The sequence below is a fragment of the Etheostoma cragini genome, chromosome 10 (genome assembly GCF_013103735.1).
Source record: "Etheostoma cragini isolate CJK2018 chromosome 10, CSU_Ecrag_1.0, whole genome shotgun sequence".
Classification (NCBI taxonomy): Eukaryota; Metazoa; Chordata; class Actinopteri; order Perciformes; family Percidae; genus Etheostoma; species Etheostoma cragini.
Window position 1 is genome coordinate 19548393 of NC_048416.1, and position 26451 is coordinate 19574843.

At 39.3% G+C, this 26451-nt stretch overlaps 3 protein-coding genes across 5 annotated transcripts; all 3 read right to left on the reverse strand.

The window, feature by feature from the left end:
- Positions 1-397: 397 nt before the first annotated feature.
- Positions 398-12589, reverse strand: cenpi (centromere protein I). 2 transcript variants are annotated; one of them, XM_034884237.1, is made up of 20 exons: positions 12153-12589; positions 11143-11280; positions 10539-10657; positions 10068-10175; positions 9619-9667; positions 9433-9479; positions 9092-9181; positions 8766-8897; positions 8318-8461; positions 6106-6226; positions 5756-5850; positions 5471-5588; positions 5268-5332; positions 4975-5084; positions 3986-4121; positions 3347-3471; positions 2653-2695; positions 1778-1993; positions 966-1007; positions 398-813 (listed from the first exon to the last, which is right to left on the reverse strand). In XM_034884237.1, the coding sequence occupies exons 1-20, from the start codon at positions 12322-12324 to the stop codon at positions 679-681; spliced, it is 2205 nt and encodes a 734-aa protein (XP_034740128.1). In that variant the 5' UTR covers positions 12325-12589; the 3' UTR covers positions 398-678. The 2 variants fall into 2 exon arrangements, with proteins under 2 accessions (XP_034740128.1, XP_034740127.1); XM_034884236.1 differs by having other exon boundaries at positions 1778-1996.
- Positions 12590-13359: 770 nt separating this feature from the next.
- tmem35 (transmembrane protein 35) lies at positions 13360-16117 on the reverse strand. The gene is made up of 2 exons (XM_034884218.1): positions 15747-16117; positions 13360-14804 (listed from the first exon to the last, which is right to left on the reverse strand). The coding sequence occupies exons 1-2, from the start codon at positions 15864-15866 to the stop codon at positions 14439-14441; spliced, it is 486 nt and encodes a 161-aa protein (XP_034740109.1). The 5' UTR covers positions 15867-16117; the 3' UTR covers positions 13360-14438.
- A 2190-nt stretch (positions 16118-18307) lies between these two features.
- Positions 18308-25020, reverse strand: arl13a (ADP-ribosylation factor-like 13A). 2 transcript variants are annotated; one of them, XM_034883127.1, is made up of 10 exons: positions 24983-25020; positions 21309-21425; positions 20668-20738; positions 20313-20565; positions 20041-20146; positions 19737-19942; positions 19527-19635; positions 18905-19172; positions 18704-18820; positions 18308-18595 (listed from the first exon to the last, which is right to left on the reverse strand). In XM_034883127.1, exons 1-10 carry the CDS (start codon positions 25003-25005, stop codon positions 18540-18542), a joined length of 1326 nt encoding a protein of 441 aa, XP_034739018.1. In that variant the 5' UTR covers positions 25006-25020; the 3' UTR covers positions 18308-18539. The 2 variants fall into 2 exon arrangements, with proteins under 2 accessions (XP_034739018.1, XP_034739019.1); XM_034883128.1 differs by lacking the exon at positions 24983-25020 and adding an exon at positions 22664-22870.
- Between the last annotated feature and the right edge of the window lie 1431 nt (positions 25021-26451).

A 26451-nucleotide genomic window follows, 5' to 3' on the forward strand; every position in this document is an offset into this window, starting at 1 on the left:
CAGAGGCAAAAAAAAAAAAAAAATCTTGTTCACATGAGGGCAGAAGGCCAAGACACTTGTTAACTGTGACATACGGCAGTAAATGTTATTAAAACACAACAGATTGATTTTATTTGTTTCTAAAAGTCTTACACTTATTTATTTTCAACAAGGTGCAAGAGTCAGGTTTTCGCAAGCTGTACAAGAAAAATAGAACACAAAAACAGTATGGTTCAAGGTCGGTGTGTTAACATTAAACAAAGATTGACTGATTTTATTGCAAAGAAAGAAAGAACCATTTCAAGTTGTGTTACTCTTATTCTTAGTAGCTCTTCAACGTTTGTGTGTATCATAAGTTAAGTTAGTTCTGGGATGAATACGATTTTGTGGGTATTTCAGATGAATGTGCATTACCATTTTTTTTTTGCAATAAAAATACATTCTTCCTGTTGAATGTGTATTCACTGAACTTAAACCTTCTACTGACTGTTCTTCTGGCAAACGGCTGCCAGGGCTTTATGGTCTATTATCACTCAATAGACAATACTATAAGTAAGAATACACAATAACAAAGATACATTTATGTACATAAAGATATGAGGAGACGAGGAAATGAAATATGTACAAGTCTTTTTTTTTTTAACGGGTAAGATACAAGTGGTTGTTTTTCTTCTCCATTGAGTTGATCGTCTACCTCTGCTATGTGGACAAGCTGTCGCCCTGCCTGTCGCCTGCTGCCTTCTGCCGGATGATGTTGCTCTGAACAAACTGTTTCAGGCCGTCATAACCCTGACTGAACAAATACTCCAGGTACCAGCTCCATGGCTTGGAATGCTGAAACACGCACAGAAACACACACAAAGTCACATCTGAAGGGTTTCTACAACCAAAGCAACCTCACTTATACTCTGAAATATCACTGATGCAAATCAAACTACGTGTGGAGTCTATAATAAATGCAGAAATAAAAACGAGAGCCCTCATACCTTTATGGAATTGAGGTCCATGTCCTTTCTCCCTGGCCAACACTGATAAAGAGAGAACATTAATATTCATTGTCAGCCCACCCTGCTAAATCTCACAAGCTGCTTGCTATCGCTGCTGGATGTTGGATCTGGACTGAACCAAAAAAAGGGTGTGTGTATTATTTAACATGATGAAAACCACGTCTCACACGGCATCCATTAATAATAAAATGCCCTTCTGTATTAATGTATCTTCTACAAAAGAAACATTAATACCACATTTGTCTACTTGTCTTGCCTGTAAGTCCATTAACCAAACTGTACAGACTGGCGGCTGGACGTTGATCCATCAAGTGCCTCTCGCAGTTTAAAAATAAACAAGGGATACATACGGGGTTTCTGAAGGTTTCACCAAGTCAAATTTAAGACTTTTTAAGACCTTTATGAATGAAATGTAAGACCTATATCACGACATGAAAGCAAAATAAAATGTAGTCATAAGTACTTGCAAAGTTAATAAACTTATTAAAACTGAGTAGAAGCGAGACAGAGAAATAATAATCTGTAAAAATACAGCTAACTATATTGGACAAGCGACAACTACAAAACAGAAGAGAAAAAACTTTAAGTGAGCATTAGAGGTAGTGTTGCATCGACGTCGGGAAATTATAGTAGTTTCAAATAATTTAAGACCTAGACACTGGATTTCTTTTAGACTTTTTAAAGACTCCACGGAAAACCTGTACATTGTGAACATACTAGAAGAAAGAATTTGTCAGATCCTACTAAGTATCTTTGTAAGACACAAGACATCCGAAACGGTGCAGACTCACCTTCTGGTGAAAGTCGACGGCGTAGCTCATGAAGGCAGGGTGGTGGATGAGGTCGAAGCTCGTCCAGTGTTGCGGCACATTGCTCTTAAGCAACAGCTCCTCTCCCAGCTGTATACCCATGCCTGGTTGAAACATTTTGGAGTTCCACAGACAGTTGACCATGACGACTGCGTAGTGGTTGAACTCACGGAACGTCTGACGGCTGATGTGAAAGGCCTGCTGAAAAACAGAATCGAAAGGGAGCCACAAAATGAGAACAGAGCAAGGTAAATAAAGTGGAGAAAGAAAGTAAACCACTCTTTGTGTCTGCAGACCTCCACGTAGGATGTGCTGGTTGATTTGCATTCTATTTACCAAGTTCATATTTCTTAATAAAAAGTGCCTCTGACGTTTCCAGGGGAGTGTGCTGGCTGCCTGACATGTACTTGTAAATTCACAGCACGCAGTGGCAGATGTATTAAAATCAACAACTTCTTAAGTCCTCATCTGAGAGGGTATTAAAGGTTAGCAGCTGTAGGTAGATGCATGTGAATTCCTGAAGAGCTAGACGAAGAGTGATGAAATAACTATTAAAGCGTCCAAAGTGATTTAAAACAAACGGCAAGTCACTTCCGAGGAGAGCACCAGCTAATTGCATAAAACGTAAATGCAATGACTAGAAATGCATTCAAAACTCATGGGTTGAGATAACTTTTAAATTAGCTCTTATAATCAAATCCCTTCAAATAGAAAATCATTTCCTTCACATTGTATGCCAAGCCATCAGTAAAATGAACTAGAATGTACTCTTACAGTATCGCTGCAATGCAAATCACAGCATATTTAATTTTAAAACATACATAGCAAGAAGAAAGTACTTTTATTTATTTTTTTACCTCTGTTTCTTGACTCTTGGCTGATGTCAAGTTCACCTTGTACCTGACCAAAAAAGAAACACAAAAAAACAGTGACCTCAGTGATCATGAATTACTGCATAACACTTTGTTCACTATGGGCTGTCAAAAAATATAGTGCAATTATGTTCCAATTTTACTTTGTCTTGGCATTTTCAGAGCCCTGGGGTGCAGTCAATTAGTTGACACTGTAAAGGGTTTGTGTTATTAAAGCCTAGAGTTACAAACGACGCTTGAATTCTACATAAAAAAGATGCAGAGGGCTTAAGTGCATTACCTCTAAAGACTCTCATCATAAATCATGCATTAACAAATACGTACAATTTAGCCATTTGACTTTAGCCCTTTCAAATATCCATCAAAATATGAAATACTACTTTAGTGGGTGATGCTAATGTGTGCATTGTGGTAGCGTTATTAACTGCTTTTCTTGGCAAGACCTGCCCTGCGTAGTAACTGAGTGGTTAGGCAGATGGTTGAGGTTAGGCATTGACCTTGAGTGGTTAGAGCCGGGTTACCCCCATTGGTCAGGGAATAGGAAATGAAAGGGGGAGCATGGACGTCTGGCCAATCCTACGGCTTGAATGCTACGCAGGCCGGGTCTTGCAAATAGAAGCAGTGAGATTTATTGTAACGCATCGCGGCAGGTTGTAGCATAGAGATGAAGAGTCCCCACCTGTACATGATGTAGGCCAGTCGGTCCACGCTAACAGGGTCAGAGGCAAATAGGGCCGGGTAAAAAACTCCAGTTGGAGGTATCACCACGAGGGGGAGTCCATACTTCAGAAACGTGTCACACACCTGGGGTAGGAGAGAAATATGGAATAAAGACCCACAGAGAGTTAAAAGAGAAAGGTAGATAAGCCAACATTCGATATGATCTTGCTACTGAAGCTTTAATCATGGCCCAGCTTTGTTAGAAGCCGGTACATCTTCCAATCAGACATAACCTAATCTCCTTGCAGGCTTTCAAACCCTTTCTGAATTTGAGGCAAGCCAGGCGCCCGGGAAGCTCAGTCTGTAGTGCGTGCATTCATATATTTAGAGGTTACTCCTCGACGCAGCGGGCCCGGGGTCGACTCCAGCCTGCGGCCCCTTTGCTGCTTCTCTCATGAAAACATGCTTCTAGTGTTAAACTTTGCAAAAACATCACTCTGCAAAGTGAAGCTCAAACATCCAAGTGAAGTAGCATTAAGCAAAGCACATATTTGAGTGGATAGGGTCCTTAAATAGAACAAGTTAAGCCAAGGCACAGGTTGCATTATGCCTACAAAAAGCCACAAAGCAGATTCAATCTCTAGCAGCACTACTTTACCGTCTCATAGAAGTCCAGGATGAAGCTGAGGAGGAGAGAGTGGCAGCCTTCAAGCTGAAGGCCCAAAGAGGCCAGCCGACCCACAAAGTCAACCAGCTCCATCACTGAATCCTTGAACCCTGACAGAGTCATGTTTCTGGGACGGAGGGCAGAGCAGAGTCAGACACACACTTTAACCAGAATGCCGTTGCAGGACTCACTCAGGTATCTGATATGACATAAAGCTCCCAAATCAGGAGAGTGGCATTTCATTACAATTCAAAAGGACAAACACTGAATCAAGAGTGATGTTGGGAAAGTGCACAAATAATACACAATCAATGATTCCTTAATTTAATCTCTAAATTGTACTCTGGCTAAATATCATAAGTAAGTTTGGAAATGGAAGGGAATAAAAAATGGATTCCTCCACTTGTTGATAATTTGTTGTGGGCTTAGACATGTGAGGATTCGATAGTGATGAAGCCCGGGTATTTAAACATGACTGACACTGACTGCACTGAAAAACATTTAACTAGAGATTGGGGCTATTTTTTGGCAACCAAATTTTAATTATAGGATTTGATGGATAACTGGGTTTAAAACTAAAAGGGAAAACATGTCAAGACACACTTTGCCATTAGTTGCTAGTTAATAAAAGGTGGCTTAAATTAAAGTAAGAAAGTTATATATAGTAAAGTTATATAGATCATAGATAGGTCATGATTTAATCTGCAGAAAATTAGACAACTCAAAGTGATATAACTATTAAGCCTCATATCTATTAAAAAATTAAGTAAGTCAATTCAGAATTATTTTTATTACATATTCACACAGTAAATAAAACGTTTTTATTTCATCTGAGTATTATTGAGAAGAGATTTTTTGGCTTGGGAATAAAAGATAAACACGCTATAATGCTTTTAAGTAAATTCCCAAAGTATTTCAGGTCCATTGCTTGTTTATGCTCACAGCATAATCAAGTAGCAGGAAGTAGATGTAAGACTTACATGGATGTGTGGCTGTTGAGACTGATGTCTAAGTCGTCCTCCAGAGCATACACTGAGTGCCAGGTCAGCCACTTTAACAGCATATTGTTTAGACACTCCATCAGTCCACACTGCAGACACATGATAAAGAGGAAAAGCACTAAGTATGCTGCAGTTTAACCACTGAGCTAATACAGGACCCATACTGAGTGCTTTATAATGACAAGTCAAACACTTAATGATATATATTAACTTATAGAAGAAGCTTTTTAAATTCAAGTAGAGCTCATTTTGCTGCAGGGAGGAAAACCTACCTTGAAAAACAGTGAAGAGGTAAAGAAAAGCTGCATGAGGGGCTCAAATAGAAGCCATCTGATTTCTGAAGAAGGGGAGACAGAATGTTACAGTTGCATCAACTATATATATACACACACACACACACACACACACACACACACACACACACACACGTGTATATATATATGACAAAGACAGACACGACCCATTAAAGACTCACGGGAACTGGGGATAACAGGAATGTTGCTCAGCAGGCCGAGGATCTGTGGGCGGAGGAGGGAACCATCCCAAACATTGAGAAATTTGTAGAGAAAAGCCTCTGAACTGGAAAACCCCTCCTGGTGGAGAAAGGTAAAAACTAACTTAAAAGATTGTCAAATCCCTGTTTGACTGTGGTTTTACAGTGCAGCGTCAGCTAGGTATGTGGGTTAATAAATACAGGGAACAGTAAATGACAAGAGTGAGGTAGAGAGGCAGCTATCAGGCCCTGAAATGTGATGCTCACCTGGAGAAAGTGCTGTGTAGACAGCAACCTGTTCAAAAACTGCAGAGCTTCTTCTGAATTCTGGGAGGCTCCTCCATCGCCGCAGAACAAAAACTCTTAATACAAATAGCAAAAAACGGTATTTAGTACGTGGGAAAGTTGAGAAAAAAGAAATCAAGATTCACTCGATCTTCACACAGTGAGACCCCCCCGTTCCTCATCCACTCTCTTTTAAACCCACTCGGATAGAACCTTTTTGATATGCCAACTAGGCGATGGGTTTGGGTTCAACTCAAGGGCAGCTTTGCATGAATCTTTCTGATAGAAAATGTCACGACAGTTCGGTAGTCGGTAGTTGCTCCCCCCCTTACCTTCGTGGAGAGCGTAGCCTAGCCAGAAGTTGAGGCGTAGGAGGGCAGACTCATCCTGTACACAGTCCAGGTACTGCAGTGCCAGACTGGAGCCAAGCAGTGAGCCCATCTGAGCGGGCAGCTGGGGGAGGTAAAATAAAGAAATAGGAAACATGCAATAAACTATGACATAGAGATTTTAGAATCATCAAATCACCATAAATCCAAAGAAGCACAGAAAAGAGATGGTAGACAAAACTCATATCCCCAAGTAACTATACTCACGTCAACCACTGCATGAAAGTGCTCATTTTATGCTCATTTTCAGGTTAATAATTGTTGTTAGAGGTTATTTCCGAAAAGGTTTTAATGGTTTAATTTTCAAAAAACACCATATTTTTGTCAATTTTCACACTCTGTGTTCAGCTCTCTGTTTTAGCTACAGAGTAAGACATCTCACATCTGTTCAATCTTTGTTGGGAGTCACACATACACGCAGTACCTAGGTCAACACTACAAGCCAGTCAGAAGCAAAGTATGAGGGCCTGCCACGCTAGCAGCTAGGCAAGCATTATAACGTGTGTTACAAAGTGACACACGTTCGTCACGGAAGTAAAGGCTGGACGACAACAGAGCTGTTTGGAGCAGTTTGTGAACAGTGTTTTCTGTTGGAGACGGTAAGTCCTTTTGGGGGGGACTTTGGGCTTTTTCACTTTGTAAACCTATACCGTGCACAAAAAGTATACATAAAAAAGCACAATATGAGCACTTTAATAAAAATCAGTTTACCTGTTACAGAATAAGAATAAACTGATGCTCATGTCCTTGTTTTCATGTAGTGGGCCACCAATCCGCTACTGAGTTAATTCAAGTATTCAGTAATATTAATAATGTATTCTGTATTAATCCTGCAAGGGGAAATTACAATTTCCACTCTGTTATTACACACAGGCTTGAATTACACACACATGCACTAAATGGAGAGATGTCAGAGTGGGGGGGCTGCCCATGGAAAGGCACCCGAGCAGTTTGGGGTTCGATGCCTTGTTTAAGACCACCTTGGCAGTGCCCAGGAGGTGATCTAGCAACTCTCCAGCTACCAGTCCACCACCATACTTTGGTCCGTATGGTGACTGGTACTGTATGGTGAACCAGCAACCCTCCGGTTCCCAACCCAACTCCCTACTGACTGAGCTACTGCCACCCTAAATAATCCCCATAATACCAGCACTGGGACATTTCTACCATCCCACTGTGTAGAAAATACTGTCACTTATTGTGTATGAACAGCAGCCTCCCAAGTATAATAAATTAGAATGAGGAGAAGACAGGCTGTGAATGGACACAGCTTAGCTCCTCAATAATTATGGAGCAACTGTATCATTAAACTGTGAAAGCACCATTCGGCTTTGATAACAGGAGTTATCGGCAATAAGGGAAATAATCAATTATCCTTTGTCAATGCCTTTGCTGAATAAATTCATGAATGTGATTGACTGTGCTCATCTGTCTTGCCTAAAATAGCAAAAAAGTAAGGCTTTCTTGGCAATAAACACAGTTGATGTTATCGTCGCACAAAAGCCTTATTGCTCACGTTGGCTTTGTAGGAGCTGAGAGAGAGGTGAATTTATGTAGCATGACACATAAAAGTCTGCAAGCCATTTAAAATGACTTATATTAGTTTTTCAGGTCACTGAATCTGCAGGGCAAATACACATTTATAGAGATGCCTCTTTAAATGACCATCTGCTATTAAAACTTTGTCAAATGCATTACTCAGATACATCTCATCTCGCTTTCATTACTCATATAGGATAGATAAATCACCATATTTGTAAAAAGGATAAGCACTGTACTTTTGTTAACGCTCTAATCTGATAAACAAATTACAGTCCTAAGCCACCTCTGATGTGAAAGATTCTCGAGGACAAAGTTGTTAGTGGCCATTTAGGATGTACAAACAAAAGAATATAACAGTGGCACAGCACCACCATGTGGCTAAGAGGATACATCACAATTTACACAAACTGTGGTTGCATCTTAATGGCATGGAGAAACTGGCATACATTCATTTCTGTTGCTTAAATGATTAATGATCTTTAGGGTTAAATTATATTTAATCTGGACGCTGAAGTAGATGGGAGCAGAGAGGGTGAAAGATTGGGGGAAAAGCAAGACAGTAAAGAGGCTGAGGCAGCCCCAGTGTGAGCAACCCAGAGATTTTTCCCATTACCTCTATACGGTGCATATTTTCCAGGAGCTGAGCAAAGGAGTGGAGTTGTACCAGCGGGACCACCTTCCTGCTGGAGGACGGCTCCGTCTGAGCCTCTTTATTAACTACAGAACACAATGCTGGCAAGACCAGGTGGCAGTGTTTCTAAGAAATAAAGCACAGTAAAACAAGAAAAATAAATAAGGGCAAGATGGGCTAGCGTTTTTTCTTTTATTTATTCCCTGGAATTAACAAATGGCTAAAATCATGATCAACGGATTAATTACAAATATATACTTCATTATCTTCTGAACATGCGTTTCCCTGCACGTATACTTTAGCATTTTGCTGAGGTGGGGCTGATGAAATGCTGGAATGGCACTGACAGGCGTCAGCAGTAACTGTAGTGTAGGAGTAATTGGGAACACGGTGAGCAGCGCATGTAAACATTTTAAATAGACTTCCATACCCTTTTCCTGGGGTTGGTCTTATCTCTGATTGTGGAGGCCAGACTGATGCTGGAGGAAGCCTGGGAACAGTCCCTCTTCTGGACAGCAATCAAAGCTGATCTCCAGGGCATGTTGTGGTTTCTAAACACACTCTGTAAGAACACAGAAAACATAACATTGTGTTGGTGCTTTTGGGATGATGTTAATACAATACACACACAAAATTACATCTCTCTTGTTTTATGTAAGGTTCATGTTATTCGTAAATTTTCCTTGTTCAAACAGAGTAACACCATAACATAACAACAGAATGAGTATCAACTGCACCCACAGTGCATGTACAAACCTTGATTCGTGATGGGATGGAGAGTGTCACCAGTTCAGGGCAAAACACTTTGTAAAGTGACAGAAGGTTCAGGAGGAACGGCTGCCTTCCCTAGAGAAAACATTATCAACAAGCTCAATATGACAAATCTTTGTACTTTGAAATCTGTTTTTCTGGCGGATGTTCCCTAATAATGCAGAATACAACAAATGACATTGAAAAGTGCAGCGTCTCATAGGAACAATGGAGGGAAAAAAACATCCTGGGATTTCTCAATGAACAGATTTTTTTACTGAGTTAGGCAATAATGTAGTAGCTTTGATAAATGGCTTCCGAGGACATCAAATCAGCAGCGTGATTACCAGTTTAGACTGTAGCTCCAGTAGCTTCCTGACTCTGAAGACACGCACTACAACGAGAAAAAAATTAAGCAGTCAATAACGCTTACAGAAGTGATAAGAATACTGTAAAGAGGAAATAATGGAGTAAACAAAGACAAAAAAAATAGAGTTGCAATCAAATTTCAGGTGTGAAAATGTTTGACTTACCACTTTCCTTTCTGGTCAAAAGGTACAGCAGATGGCAGATGAAAGGACACTGAAATAATGTGACAAAAGATAATGAGTTCACATCTCAGCAGTTGTTTGGTGGCTCCTTTATCTGGTTACAGTGCTGCAGTCATTTCATTACACTGGTAAGTGGACAGTCGTTAACATGTCAACAAACAGGACAGCACATGTTTCATATGCCTTAACCAAATAAAAACGTATTATCTGCCTGGTCAGGCAGAAATGAACCTTTTCCAATGTCTGTGTCTCAAACAAGGCACAATATATATATATAATAACAGAAAAATAACTTGCAATGTCATTTAAATGACAAATAAGCTCAGTAAACCTTGAATTTGTTGCTCAAAGAAGGGTAAATGATGATGAAAAGTATACAAATTTGATTTGATGCCATCTCACTATAACAATGCAAAGATCAGCATACATACCAGATTTTCCTCTGTGACAAAGCTAAAGATGAAGCCATAGATAGAACGAAGTTGGTCCTTTGCGTCAATCATGTCAAATACAGTCAACACCCACTTTATGAAAAGAATCTGAAAATTGTACATGCATGAAACACACAAATGGATTAACTATCGTGCAATCTTAGACATAAATAATCCAAAGCAGGTAAACCGACACTCAGTCCTCTCAAAAATTGCATTATTGAAACTTTTTTTTAAAGCCAAGAGGCACTTATTTTTTGGTGTTGATTGAATTATTAAAAAGAGAACAGTAGTTTTAAATCATTTCATTTTGTTTAAAATAGTTAATGTTATAACCTTAGTAATTAAAACAATGTTAGTATTCTTTAAGAGTGGAGACAGAATATGTATATTCCATCCAATATACTTCTAAATTACTCATGAACAGAAAAAGATTAAAAGAATTTGAAAAAAATTGAAATTTGAACTTACTTGTGTGCTGACAGGTATTTTGCCAACCCCCAGCCATACAAACGCTCGAACAACAGCCTCCTGAGGTACCACAGTGGCAGGAATCAGACATTTCAGCACCCGGGGACATAGAATAGTCCCTATACAAAAAAAATCACACAAACAAAATCAGTTGTGTGTTCCTACAATTTTGGTAAGAATTAATTAATTATTTTTTTATTGTAGGGATAATATGGGCTTAATGTACACCATATCAATTACATAAGAAATATTTTGCTCTAGCATTCTTGTCAATTAAAACTGCACCAAAACACATTCAATTCCAGAAAGCACGGTGGCTTAGTAGTTAACACGGACACCTCCCAGTAGTTTGAATCCGTCTGTGTGGAGTGGGTTCCTGTGGGTTCTCTGGTTTTTACCCACAGTCCAAAAACAGGTTTGTAGAATTTTAGGCTTTTAATTTAACATAGGTGGTAATAAGAGTGTGACGGACACTGTCCAAAGTGTATACTTGCTTGGTGTGTGCAAGACAGACACCAGCCCCCTACTACCCTCTACAGGTTAAGCACCAAAGAGGATTAATGTTTGTTTTTAACCAGTCCAACCTTTACTTTAACTGTCTTACCCATTCGGAGGCTCATGGCAAACTCCAGCATAATAGAGATGGTCTCTGGGGAAAGTCCTTTACTGTAGGCCAACTTCTCCACCAGCACCATGTTCCTCTCCACCTCATCATTCCCGTACAAAGGAGTACCCGCTTCAACTACAAGAGGGAGAGATTACATCAGTGTTGTATATGCATTTGAAATAGTAAAATACTCAGAGTATGACGTCAACAAGTTCAGATGAAGTTTTTTCTGCAAATGCAGAAAATATTAATCATTTTGTTGTCCAGATCTTTGAGTTGAAACTTACTTTAAAAAAACTGATGGGTTGGCAAAATGTTTTCAGGTGATCTGTTTAGGGATGTACAGAAAGATCTCTACCATACTGATAACCAGTGTATTTTATCACAGCTACTCTATCAAAACGAGTGACCCCATATCTAGTTTATAGAGATAACAGCCATCAAAATACGGCATGTGAACACCAAATTAAATTGCAGTGGTAAGTCCCCCCAATTAAGTAAATACTTCTAGTCCAATATGACAGCGACTATGATAAGTAAACCTCATTTAGATGTAATAATAATAATCGATCCGTCACTTAATTCAGTGTACCGTTAAGTGGGCCAACGCAGGCAGGGGCAACAGATGACGTCATAAAACCACGGGTCGGGTTGTTCCCCCTCGAGCTTTTAATAATGTTGTTGGTGTCTGTATTTGTTCATAACTAAAGTTAATGACTTAACTAACGCTGAGGCTAGCTCTGTTTGGGAATGTCTCATGCACTGAGTTAAAAACTAACGTAAGCTACTGTAAGCTAGCAACATTAGCTGCCAGTAAAGCTGTTATACCCCAAACACAATAAGTAGCTAGCGTTACCGTAACGTTATAACCTGGTTCACTTTTCGGCATCCAATATTTAATTGCGGTAAAGGCTAACGTATAAATCCTGGTCCGGTAGCTAGCTAGTATTAGTGGTAAAATTAAGGCCACCCTCTTCTCCGACTGTATTGACTGAGCCAAGTCCTACCGTCAGAGAAGTACTTCAGGGCCAGAACAAATGGGTCTTCCGCCTCGTTCTTTCTCCTCGCCTTATCTGCGACTCTCAGACTTCTGTTACTGCTCCGGCTGGACACAGACTCGTCGTTTGGAGACGACGTGTCGGAATCCGGCGGCCCCGACAGGTTTAACTTTGCTGCCATTTCTACATTGCTAAACACTTAAAAACATTGTGCTCTACTCCGTCCTCAGCCATTCAAACAAAACTCAAATCTTCCGCGCGACCGTTTGGTCTGCGCGTGTGCAGTGTAGTCTTTCCGCTCGATTGCTTCCCGGACGTTGTAGTCTGTATTGCCTTCAACCCACAGTCAACTAGGACTACAATTATTACAGTCCTAGTGCCAGTCAAGTAGCTGTTCATCTGACTACATCAAGAGAGAGGGCTACGCCGAAGAACATCGAAAACAGGTCAGACAATGATGACTGTTTAAATAATAATTCGTTTGTCGGGCTACCATAGCGATGAAATTTCATAAATGTCAGCAGCACCAATGCTTTCCAGAAACAGTCTGGATGACCCACAGAACTCACTATCAACGTTTTTCACAGGGAGTACCGTTATGTCTTAATTTGTTGCAGTGAGGTCTGTAAATGATTCAAAATGACTGGGATACTCAGAAAATAGTTTGGTTCTGAATGTTTTTTAAATATAATTTTTCTATCCTGTGAACAATCCTGAATATTTTCTCAATAACCGCTCTGGTCTGTACAATGTCAGAAAAAGTTCCTAGAGCTTATAACATATTCAAATGTCTTGTTTTATTTTACCAACAGTCCAAAACCCCAAACAAAATAGTTGCCTATTAATTTTTTGGCTATCTCAACACCATGTCAAATAAAACTAAAACTATATAACTACCCGAACCCTACAAATCCAGATGGTCAGAACCTGCAAACATGGGAAACTGCAGGAGGGTGCAGTCTCTGTAATCTTTGCTGCATTTAGTTGTTTTCATGTTTGTCAAGCAAGGGAAACATCACTCCATTTTGCACGGTGACAAGTACCACATATCTTTGTCCATAAGGTTTTTTTATGCAGTTTATATGGTAATATGATGGAATTACCATAGGGACTGTCTGAAGTTATATAACAAGATTACAACACAAAAATCCCACTGAGGCACCCACTGTTGCCAATGGCATTAAGAGCTAATAAAACAAACAATATTTAGGCAGTCTCATCTCCAATTCTTTATTTTTAGTATATCATTTACAGAAATATTGCCCCCCCAAACTTAATGACAGGAGTTTGAATTGAGATTTCATCCCCTGCACAACTGTAATAGGAATGCCTTTTATATCTTCAGAGAAGAAAAGTAAAACCAAATCTATCCGCAAAATGTTTAAGAGACAGTGAATAAGTTTATAACTTCAACTGTGAATTACAAAGGTAAATTCCAATTTTAACAGGCAAAAACACTTTTTTTTTTAAAATTTGGTTATGTTCTGCTGTACAAGCTAGCAGCAGACACCTGAGGCAGCAACCGCTGTAATTCCCAGCAAAACAACTTCTTTTTGACCTGAACTGAAAGGAAAAAGAGGATATCCAGCTAATTTAACTTTGGGAGAAAGGATTTCATGCATTCTACAAAAATGTACTGATATGAAAAATGAACAAGGATTTATACATTTTTTCCTTCTGAGATTTGTATTCTGGCAACACTGCCCCAAAGTAGGTTATGGCTATGGTAAGGTATTAGGTAATATAAGCTGATGTATAATTAGTACAAAATTGTTTCAAAGGTGCTCATTTTAGTTCATCTTCTATACTCTGGACCAAATGAAACATGCTTAAACGATTGAAACTCCTAAATTATCGGTTTCTCCTACAGTATAAAAACAAATTAGAAAAACAAGCTACAAAGATTCTTTCATGAAAAACTGCATTCTCAAATCAACTTTTAACATAAATAAATTCATACTGGTTTAAAAACACAAACATTTAACACAGTGTAGGACTGAAATAAATAGGAAAAATGGATTCACTATTTAGACAATGAGTTGAGCTTGAATGAATTTCCACAGGTATGATTGTCCATGGTTATGTAGAGTGTATGGATCAGACGTTTTCAGTTTCACAGTAAGAGTGCAAAGGAGTGGGTAAGAGTAATCAATCAGCCAGCTTGATGGAACAAGAGATGAATGTGAGGATACGACTGGACGTCGTGACTGATTCCTTCAAAATATGAATGATTACAATCCATAGGGTCGCACCAGGTTCCCTTTGTTGTGGCTTGGACCTAAGTAGAAGAGGCTCTTAAGACTGCTTGACCTTGTTCTTTTCCTGGTCATTGATGTGCTGTTCCTCTCGGCTGTCCTCTCTTTCCGGCCGGTCATCACTCTGGCGGGCAATTAGCAGTCGGCAGGTGAGCAGAATACCGAAGACTAGAGCGTGGGCGTACCGTTTCAGGGGGTCTCCTACTAGCTGGTGGAAGAACAGGACAGCTAGCATGACGAGCAGCAGCAAGAAGTTGGCCACATCCTTCGGCCTGCCAGGGACAAGGGTGAGCACCACGCCGCAGCCCACCTCCAGAGAGCCAATGATCTTACGAAGAAGGACTGAGCTGATACCAATCTTTTTCAAGCCTGGCAATGCCTTGGCATAGCTCTTATATGCCCTTTTCTGAAAAGATAAAGTACAAAGTTCTGTTTAAATATCTCTATCATTTAACTAATGTCATACAAACTCTAATGGGTGTCTTTGGGTGAGGCTATTTAAGGGCTATGTAACGTCACCATCCTCAAGTCAAGTTTTTATCATTCAAATGCTTTTATTTTATCACTATGCTTGCAAAATTGCCCGTTGACTTATTGCCTAATAGTCTGTTACTGTAAACAATTATTATAGGAAGACATCTTGTGAGCATATTAGTCATTTCAGTTTGCATGGTGCCTAAATGCATGACAGCTATTATCGTACACACTGGTCATTTCAACATCAGCACCAGTAGGTGCATTTCACAGAATTTGCTGGAATCCGCCGCCATTGCTCTTCGTTTTGAACGAGTTGCATAGCAGCTACAACCTATTTAAGCTACAAATAGCAAGCTAACAAATATAGAAATTTGCTGATTATCCTGCATATATCTTTGCACCTTTAAGCTAAATTATAGCATGTATTGATCTATCATTCCTTATTGATCCCTGTTAATCGTTTACTACCTAATGTTAGCCACATTTTTCGAATGGTTTTGTATCCATACTGATTCATGAATGTTCCCCGTGGTGATACCAAAAGTAGAACCATGGTATGTTACTACATGCAATAACGGAAGGCTACAGTAGGTCTTAAACATTTGAATTACAGGAATCCACTCTGGAAAATGAACTACTGTTAATGTTACACAGAGGCAGTAACGTTAGTTATGAATAGAATTTCAACATCGAAAGCTTTCATTTTCCGCATCTTTTACTATTTAGGTCAGCATCTCCACATTATTCGAGCCTGAGAGCATTTTCGCGTCTGCAGCCAATACAGAACAATGGCCTTTAACGTTAACGTTACCTCCACTGATGCGGACAGTTTATCGCTAATTAGCTAGCTAGCTACGCTTTAACTACTCACCATTTCACTGTATGCATCTTTGCTTAGTCTTGGAGTGAGTTTAATGGTCCCCATAAACACGAAAAATAACCCCAATGCAAAGGAAAGGGCCACAATAGTAATTGTCCTTGGTGAGGCCATCTTTCGCTGCGTGTAGCAGGCGCTTCCCCCTTAACTGAATTGAAATGAAAGCCTGACGGTTTCCCGGTGAAGATGCACCACCGGGGGGATGGGCTTCTGGGTGAATGACGAAGATGGCGACGCGCAGGTCCTCTCAGCTCTCCTCTCTCTGCACGGCCTCCAGGAGCACTGTACCCCTGGCCTAGCCTGACAGGAGCTCACCCACAACTCAAAACACAAGCTATGCCACAATGTATCGCCTTTCAATTTTAACTTGCAGAGTTAGCTAGCTAGGCCAGAAGATCATATTGAGGTTGCCAAGCAACATCCAAAAACTCAAGTAAATCGAATGCACCAACCAAAAAACATAGCGTTAGATAATCCTGCAACTCCCCATAGAACTGCAAATTGACGTTTTAAATTTGCATGGAACAATTAGATACAACATAGGCTACAGCCAAAACTAGAGACGTGCAGATGGCAGGAGTGTTTTGTTAATTCTGGAAAGAGTTTTCCCATTTTCATTTTTATGGGGAGTGCAGTGAAGACAACTGGAGGAAGCGTTCCCCTTGGTGGGACGCACTGCTCGAAGTTGTTGTCGAAATTGAATTGTTGAAAAAACTGGACCTTTATAGTGAAGGGTAGACACGCAAGAGCCAGCGTTATGGCTAGCTATTTTTCTCAACTTGTTTTCTTCAACCTTTATTTTGCATTACAGCTTTACTGTGTCATTTAGTGTAATTCACAGTTTATTATCCAATATCCAAACTGCTCCAAATTGCAAACCCCAAGTTCATTGGGTACCCAGGAAACAAAGTGTGAAGTAGATTGGATAAACCATATGGGATAAACAGTTAATCCGATATTTAAAAGACAGACAGACACACACACACACACACAAACAGAAACAAACAGAGATATCCCAGTGTCAAAATCTACCTTATTTTAAAACTTTTATTTTCATTTTTTACACTATGTTGCATATTCCTAAATAAATTAGTTTTTAAATATAATTATTACATAAAGGCCCTGTGATGCTCTTCCATAAATAAACTCTACGCATTGTACAGCAAGTTGGATGACCACAGGACGAACCTAGCAGCTATTTTTTGCAACATTTTAAACTAAATTTAGATATAGGACTATTTAAATATTATTTTAGGAATTTTAGTGATACTTTAGGTGGTAGAAATATCATACATGGTGAAACATAATGTCACAAATTCACACCTGAGTAACACTTGACACTTTAACAGAACTATTTGCCACGATCAAATTGCATGAAAAGCTCTTTATAATCGACAAACCTTCGTATGTTATCAATTTAACGATTAGTTAATTGCTTTTTTGGATTTTGTTGAGGAGTATGTCAGTATAGAAGCTACAGCACTAAGACTTCAATCTGTTGTGCCATCTGGTAAGAGTTTATCCAGATATAGAAATCAATTGTGGATTGTGGAAAAAGGTCAAGATGACTAAAATGGAGGAATTTCTTGTGATCACTACATTTTGGGGCTCAGATCTGACAGAATAATTTTGAAATGACAAAAAGAGTGGGGAGCAACAGTTTTGTCTAGATTGTAACCCAAGATTTGATCAAGTTTGTGTATACATTCAGATAAACAACCTTGTTCTTCATTTGTTGTCAGTGTTATAATTTTAAATGTTAGTAGCTTTTAGCACAAAAACTTTGTTTTGGTTCTGCTGCTTCCGTGTAAGCACAATAGATATTCCATGCAAGTTGTGAGAAAAAGTTTTTTATTATTATTATATCATCAACAATGTCCCATACTCTGCCACGTGGTCTGGTAATGTCTTGACATTATTCAAACCCTGTAATAAAAAATAAAAAAAAAGATATCATGTTTTCCTTACAATCAAAACTGTATAGATCAAAGGTCCCATGGCATGAAAATTTCATTTTATACGGTTTTTTTTTAAACCATTAATATGCGTTCGCCCAGCCTGCCTATGGTCCCCTAGTAGCTAGAAAGGGTGATAGGTGTAAACCGAGCCCTGGGTAGCCTGCTCTGCCTTTCTAAAAAAATTAAAGCTCAGATGGGCCAATCTGGAATCTTGAGGTCATGAGCAAGGTTACCTCCCCTTTCTCTGCTTTGCTCGCCCAGAGAATTTGGCCCACCCATGAGAGAGAGTCTTTATGGATTTCAAACGAGCAAAGTGGCAGTTGGTCAAAGCTACACCACTAGCCTTCGCCTTGCCCCCCGCCCCCCCCCCCCCCAAATAGACACAGACACAGAAATGGCACGTCCTAAGGAGAGCTCATTGTGTGACCGGCTCTAGTGGCTGTAATTCTGCACCAAGGCTGAATTTTGGGAAAGAGACTTCAGATATGCTATAAGAGGACCACTAAGGCCTATATAACAGCATCCAAAGATGGGACCTTTAAAACAAAACTGCCTTTAACAATTTGGCCATGTACACAATTTCATCTTTAACATTTAAAATGTTTAAATTATTATTTACATGTTTTTATTTTTTATTACTAAAGTTTCTATCATTTCTACAAATTAGGGTCACCAGTTTCACTCCAAAGTCTCATCGACCAGGTCTGAAGTCTTAAGAAAAGGATGAAGACATAAAACAGAATCTCTGTGCCTGTCTTTGAAGTGATGAAGTGTGACCGTGTCAGACTGCCGTAGACCACATCCTCACACTCCGGCTGCAGATTCACTCTCACTGTCCCTGATTTTGATGTTCCTTCAGAGCCAGCATTGCCTTTCGGTAAAGATCTATCAGGAGACAGGGTCATCTTTTTAAAATTAAAGCTGTGACTTTATTTCAGAGTCCAAAGTGTTATTGCATTTGATGTGGAGATGGAAGATGTGGATGAAGCTCACCAAAGGTTGTGGACAGGTCCACAGGTTGAGAGTAAGCTCCAGACATCTCCTCTGTGTTGATCTTGTTCTTCCTTTTCACTTTGACAACTTTCTTCTTCTTCCTTCTTTCCCCTTTAGCTAGAATAAGATAAAATACATTTTAGATTTCCATATAAACAGCTAATAACCAAAACAAATTGGCCACCAAAAACTGATTTCAACCTTTAAGCGGCTTCTCATCATTGTCTGGTGATTCTGGCACGTCCACACTCTCTTTTTTCACTTTTGTTTTGCGTTTAAGTTTGCTTTTTTTCGGGGGGATCAGGGCACTGCTGGCTTTCTCTCTATGACCAGAGTTTTCATGCTCTTCTTCATTACCATCCCCTTCCTCTTCCTCCTCCTGTTCATTTGCTTCTACTTGATCTTTTTCACCTTCCTGGACCTTAACCAGCCTCTTCTTCTTCTTTGTTTTCTTTTTCGGACTGGTTTCCTGTACATAAAAGAATAGTTTAATTCTCCAGTTATTTACTGTAGTATTCATTTCAAATCACATTTTTATAGAGACCTTCACAATCATGACAAACAAAAAACAAAAATACGGTATGGCAAAACGTATTCACATTTCAATTAAAGTGCAGTCCAGTTCAACACCACCGCAAACTACAACCTCAATGAGAAACTTATAGTTAAATTAATACCTCTCTGATGGTGTCAATCAAAAGTGAACTTTAGCATATTTTGTCAAAAGTAGAGTTTATGGCTGAGCTGTTTATTATTAGGTTTTACAGGTGTACCCAATAAAGTGGCCACTGAGTGTAAAAGTCATCCAAATTATGTTCCTGACCTTTTGCAGCATGTTTCGAATGGGTTGCATCTTTCCTTCACTCTTTGTGTTTTTCTCCTTTTGTTTTGGCCGATGACCCTGGCGAAGATCTGGCTTGCTGGATCGCATTCTGAGGTGTGAGAACATTTAAAAAAAAAAACTGTAAACATTATATCATGCGTAGCTTTATCTTGATATGTGCAATATGTACAATGTTGAACCTCCTCCTACCGTTCTCCCTTGGGTTTTCTACGAACTTTCTCTGTTTTCCAGGACTTGTCCCTCTCTCTTGGTTCCAGAGGCCTCTTGCTGTCCTGGGCTACACGAGTACACAGCTCGGGGTAATCCAGACAAACAGCACGCAGCAACCAGCGAAGGCCTCGAAGAGTCTTTCTGTCCGACCAGCGTCGCAGGTCCATTAAGGCTGAACAAGGCTCCTGAGAAGGAAAAGAAAAGTTTTCTGCCATCCATGGTTTCAATTCTTACAAGAGATTTGTGTTTGATCCAAATCGCAGTAGTGAACTTCAACACTTACAATATGGCAGAGAGAGCGGCTCTGGTTGACCAGCGCCTCCAGGGACAGAATCTCAATCAGCTCACTTCCCAGCAAAGCGTTCATTTTGTCCTGTTTGTTAGCCAACCTAAGAAGAAAAGGTTTCAGCACTAAGTCACTCACCTTTTAAATTTACTGTCACCCAGTGATTAGTTATTTCAGTGTTTGTCCTCATCAGCTGCTAGAGGGCACTGTTTACACTGCAGATGCCATTTGATCACTCTTGTAATATACAGTATGTATGATATAATTACACTAATAGGGGTTTTCCTGCCACTCTTGGTTGTTTCAGCTGGTCAGCAAGAACCTCCTTGACCTCCTTTATCCTCTGCCTGTCACTAGAGTCCACCACGAAGATGATCCCATGGGCTTCTCCAAAGAGCTCCCTCCAGGCTCCTCTCGACTCGGCTGAGCCCCCCACATCCAACAAGGTGACCAGGTAGTTCTCCACTTTCAGCTCATGTCGTACGCAGCCATTGGTGGGTCCTGCTTCCACACCATTGGGGACTAAGAAAAGGACAGGAAGTAACACGCAGGTTGATAATGTGTCATATATCAGCTTAAGCACATTTAGTTGAATTGGCAATTAAACTGTCACTGTTGAATTACCTCTTGACATTCCTCTGATGGAGGATGTTTTTCCCGCTTTGTCAAGACCAACCACCAGAATGGTCACTTTCCTGCAAAGAAGTATGCACAGTTTATCATTTCAGTTAAAAGAGTAGCATATTGACAGCTGTAAATTAAAGGAGTAATCTGAGTAATCATGTGTCATCTCTAAACTGTGCATGACAAACACATTCATAATGTGAATATATTATTTCCAGAGGAAAAAAATTAAATAATTTTTAAACCAGTTCCAATGAGTCCGGCAACACTGGGATTTTATTTGATTGAATAAGGGGAATCTATGAGGTTTACCTTTGTGATTAGGCTGATTGAACCTGTGTTTTTGTGTTACAGATATTTATTTGTGACAGGACAGCTTAGACATGAAAGGGGAGAGAGAGGAGGAATGACATGCAGCAAAGGGCCACAGGTCGGAATCAAACCCACGACCACTGCCTCAAGGACAGAGGCTCTTTATTTGGACGCCCGCTCCACCAGGTGAGCCACCCAAGCGCCATGAACCTGTGTTTTCTATTTTTTTGGACAATAGAAGCTTTGCCAAATATGTCACATGCATCCCTGATTGCATTTTTTTAGGTTTATTATTAATTTCACTTTTCAAGAAATGTTTTATTTGTTACCTGATTGGCTCCTGTAGTTTGGAGAACCAGGTGCAGCAGTTGCTTATCAGGTTGAACATGTTTCCTCGGGCTGAGCAAGGTGAGCACAGCGGCCACCATCTTTTCTGGAACTGGCACCTACAAACAGATGGTCAACCTTAGTATAACTCTCACACACACACACACACACACACACACAAACAGGGCTAGTTGGTTGACTCACCGGGAGTCATGGCCAGAGCCAACACAAAGATACTTTGTGTAGCCTGTGGGTTTAGGAGACTTTTACATATGGTCAGACATGCAGGCAACGCTTTGAATTCCAAATGTCTCTCTCTACCTCCCCAGAATCTTAAATAGGCTGCATTAGAATTTTTTAGCTCACTTTCATTTCAAAGCTTTTTTCTTTATTTTCTTGGATCAATAAGCAATGATGACGTGTGAGCCCCGTACTGGCGTTGTGCCATGTGTAGGAAACTATGAGTGGTCCTGTCAAGTCTTGTACAGCAACAGGTCTGCCTGAGGAAGTCGGGACAAGTGTTAAAGAACACTGCAGGTCTTCCTTTGTCCAGTGCCTCTGTTTAGGCTCCATAATCTGCTAAAGCCAGTTTAGAACAGTCTGCTTTCACAGTGTTGCTAACAAGCTGACCCAGAATTGGTTTGACTGTAAAAGACAGTGAGGATGTTTTCCATGTTATACGCAGGTATCTGAAATCGCAGCATTTTTAGCAAGCTTACTATAAAAGTGTTAATTCGAAGAAACCATCCCTTCACAGTACTAAACATGCATGTTGTGGGTTGTGTGAATGTTTTTTTTTTGTGGAGTTAAAAAAATAAAACTTTAAATGTAATTGTGCAATACAAAAGTTTTATCGTTTTAGTAGTTTAGTTTACTAAGATGTTGTTTCCGGTCCGTACTTTGTAAATAGAGAGATGTTGATTTTAGTGATATCAAAACACATTATTAAAATGAGAAACTGGAATATTAAACACAATAATACCCAGTAAAGTGCCATAAAAATCCCAATGAGCAGTAAGAGTAGCCATGTTGACGTAAACAATAAACCCACAGTAGACCTACGTTAAATTACTTTGTGCTTATCACTAATAGAAATACTCTATTTTTGTTACTATAGCTGTATTAACTTATATAACTAAAAAACATGATGCATAACCAGTTTAAATTCACACAGACAATGAATGGTCAGTACACATGGGTGGTAAAATGCATTGAATTATCAGATTTTAAAAAAGCATATCAAACTCAGTGGACACTAAATCATCAGTGCCTGATACAACTGACTGACTTAATCACATAGATTATGTACAACATTTGCAAAGTTTGATAAAATAGGAGAAATTAAAAGAATACTTACAGAAGTAAGTCTATGTCCATGCATTTGTTTGGGTGCTTCTCTCTACTAACATGATGTACCCACCAGCTACAAAACTAATCAGGCTCACGGTAAGCCTTTAGTCACCCCATGCAGGAGGAACAACCTGGCAAATGTTCTGTTGGTATTTCAACCAATCACGGAGCCCTCTAAACCAACTGCTAATCCCATTGGATGGCGTGGTTCTTCTTTAGGTAAACCAAACGAAGGGGCATATAGGAGAATGAAATGTGTCGTGTGGTGTGATCTGTAAGGTACAGTAATCTCCGGAAAGCCTGAAAGTGATAGAATGCACTTTAGTCACTCAGGGACATAATGACATCATTACTATGCTGATTGTTAACTGGTGTCACACTACCATGCACGTGAAACAAGTTAACAGGTATAATTGGAACCAAAGCAAATTTTTCCCTTGTGAGGTATATCAGGTTGATGGGGTTAGATGTAGAGTGGTGATCACTTCACACATAATATGGATTGTAGCTAACTAACATGTTACTGTGTTTATTTATGTATTGGTGGATGTGAATTGTGCTATTAGGTTTTTTATTCATATTATGTTGTGGTTACTGTGAATATTTCATGAATGTAGATAAAGCTATTCTTATGGTGCATTTTTAACTTCTGACCAGGGACAACCGATTAAAATAAGCCCTTTAGGCTAACACCTGCTCATTTACAATTGTTTTCCTGTTGATCCATGGGATACGTTCCTGTCAAATAAACTAAAAGGAAATAATTAAAGGTTATTCAGTGTGGATAACAAAGAGAAAGACAAGATTACATTTCAGATGACAATGCATTTTACAAGGAAAGTCAAGTTAAGTTACAATAGACCCCTTTTATACACAAATAATATTGAACCTAAATCAATATAACTATCTGACTATAAATATTCAGACAATCATGAAGCTAATCCAACAAATTATGTAATGCAGCATGAGCCACTAGATGGCCTCATCTTCACATCATCTTTTTTTCACTGCTGTACCTTGTAGTCTTTGTAAATAAAAGAATGGCTTTATTTTAAAGTTCTTGACATGTTGTTATGACATGATGTTAAATCTTAGTCTACTCAAAGTTGAGCCTACATGTTTTTGATTTGCAGCCTCTAAACACACCAATTCACAGCATGTATTATTAGAGGAACATGTTTAGAAAATGGACAGTGGACTATGGAGAAGAGCTTCTGCTGATATAAATTATAAATGTAAAGTGACAGCTTTGAGAGACCTGGAGCAATGGTCCAAATCTCAGTCTACTCAAAAGCTGAGCATACATGTTTTGGATTTGCAGCCTCTAAACACACCAATCCACAGCATGGATTATGTAATGTCTTGATTTAATATAGGAAAATGTTTAGAAAATGGACAGTGGACTATGGAGAAGAGTTTCTGCTGATATAATTAAATTCTAAATGTTAAATGACAGCTTTGAGAGACCTGGAGCAATGGTTTGTTTCCAGGCCTCATCTCATTATGTCATTAAACCAACAGCCAATCAGGTTTTGCCCTCCTCTGCTGACTAGACTTATCCCAGACTCTGACCACAGCCCTGCGCCAGCTGACACTGACACACACACAAACACACACACACAAACAGCAGAAACAGCAGCAGCTGAGGACCAGACCCCCATCTGCTCCTGTTCACATTGCAAATGTGCAAAGACCCTCAACTGCTGATATTGTAATCTGTGTTACAGTTGGTCGGACTACACAGCTTCTACTATGATACATTACAGTAACATTAAAGCAATATTTTTGGGAGATATGCCTATTCACTTTCTTTCCTAAAAGTACAGTAGAATGGGAATATCGAAACTATGTTCGGTCTGTTTGGACGGAGCCAGGTTCAGCCATGCTCTGTCCAAATGTAACAAAATCTGCCTACCAGCACCTTAAGTTCATCAGTTAACACTTTAAAGGCTACCTTGGCTGCTGACCAAAAATAGCCCAGCACATAACTCCTTTAAAATGGAGAATTGTTATTGTACACTTTTTTGTATGAGTAAAATGAACAGGATCTAAACTGTTATGTATATTGAGTTTTAGACTTGCTGGTAGGTGGATTTTGTTACATTTTGACAGGGACAGGCTTACTTTTCCTCTGCTTCCTGTCTTTACACTAAGCTAACTATCTCCTGGCTGTAGCTTCACGTTTACATACAGCCAGATTAATATCTTTTAATCTAAATCTAAGAAAATAAAGGCATATTTCCCAAAATGTTGAAGTATCCCTTTAAACATAGTTCAAGACAAAGACTCTTGTAAAGAATTTAAAACAGTGTCCCATTTCACTGACCTGATTAGTAAAACTGTGCACATGCATGGTGCTCAGTATTAAGGTTTCCATCTTTCACTTCTTCATGTCCCCACTGAGCACACAGCCTTTGCAGTCTGAAGTCACCGAACCACACCACTGCTTCACCAAACACATGCATTAGTCATTACAAGTCTTTTTAGGTTGTGTCAACAACTGATGAGAGCTGATTAGACAGGGTGAGGTTGGTTTGGGTTGAACTGTGCAGACACTGTGCCACAATTCATTGGGAAATATACACAGAACAACACCTTTTGTTGTTTTTTATTTGAAGGGAACTTGACAGCAAAGTAACATCTACCATATTGGAAGTCAAAGTTATTTTTTCCATTAAATATGACATGTATAAAATATGTGTTTATTTTAGGTGACAGCAAAAATAAGACAGGGTTTATTTTAGGTGACAGGTCATGTTGACATCTGCATGTGTGAAAGGGGACAGAAAATAGTTTGCAATGGAAATGTTAGGTATTCCACTAAAGATGGTGTCCCTCTCATGCATAATACTTGTTTGAATAAGTACTTAAGCAAACATTAAACTGGTTCTGTGCTGGGTCACAAACTGGTATTGCTGTCTAGTGTCCATGTAGCCTTAACAAATAGTACTATGATGAGGAATTGTCCGTGTAAAAAGGAAATGAGAAGAAAAAGAGAAGAGTAACATTTCAATAGCTGATTCAGTGTGTGTGCTGGACCTGTTTGTGTGGCTGCTTTACTATGAGGCTTGCAGGTCACCATGACAAGGCCAAGTCCTCCCTGCTAGCCAAACCTAAAAATGGAAGTACAGAGAAACTGATCCCTCTGTGCTTACCCTCTACAGTGCTTTCACTTGGAAAGGACAAATAGCGGATGTAATAAAACTACTGTGCATTTAGCTGTGCATAGAACAAAATGTAAACATAACTTGTAGTGCTCCTCTAAATCACAATAAAGCCTTTTAATATTTTAGGTATTTTAGTTGTATTGAGAAGCCTCTGAGATTTCACAACTTTGCACTACTGCTCTGCTAGTAGTAGGCCAGTAGTTTTAATAGTACTCAAAGATATTTCTACACTTTCTACACTAAATACACTGTTTATTTCTAGGCTTTTTATTTGTTGTAACAGTAAATGCACTTTTCTGTACAGTTTTTCATTGCTTGTAACTGAAAGGCTACCCTCCACTTTTTAATGCATTGCACCGTCAGTTGTAGGCTACTGCAACTTTTATAATTAGCCTACTATATTGTATTATTAAGTATGTATGTATCCTATATTTTCTTTTACTAAATAGGCTAGCCTATAGCATAGTTTTTTCATAGAAGTTGCCAGTGAAAACCCTTTTTGTGTTTTCTTGTGCAAGTAGCCTTTTTGTATTTAAATTTTTTGAAATGTCCTTCCTATTCTTTTCAGTTAACATAATGAGTGTGTCTATATATATATCTTTTCAGTTAACATAATGAGTGTGTCTAT

Excerpts from the sequence above, each read along its gene's own strand:
- cenpi (XM_034884236.1), bottom strand. The coding sequence starts at position 12,324 with ATGGCAGCAAAGTTAAACCTGTCGGGGCCGCCGGATTCCGACACGTCG. Across the intron at positions 6,227-8,317 it reads AAAATATGCACCGTATAGAG|CTGCCCGCTCAGATGGGCTC; the intron begins GTAATGGGAAAA and ends TACCTCCCCCAG. Across the intron at positions 5,085-5,267 it reads CCTCTTCACTGTTTTTCAAG|TGTGGACTGATGGAGTGTCT; the intron begins GTAGGTTTTCCT and ends ATGTGTCTGCAG.
- tmem35 (XM_034884218.1), bottom strand. The coding sequence starts at position 15,866 with ATGGCCTCACCAAGGACAATTACTATTGTGGCCCTTTCCTTTGCATTG. Across the intron at positions 14,805-15,746 it reads AAGATGCATACAGTGAAATG|AAAAGGGCATATAAGAGCTA; the intron begins GTGAGTAGTTAA and ends TTATCTTTTCAG.
- arl13a (XM_034883127.1), bottom strand. The coding sequence starts at position 25,005 with ATGTGCACAGTTTTACTAATCAG. Across the intron at positions 19,636-19,736 it reads AGAAAACCCAAGGGAGAACG|AATGCGATCCAGCAAGCCAG; the intron begins GTAGGAGGAGGT and ends CTCACACCTCAG. Across the intron at positions 18,821-18,904 it reads TGATGAGAAGCCGCTTAAAG|CTAAAGGGGAAAGAAGGAAG; the intron begins GTTGAAATCAGT and ends ATCTTATTCTAG.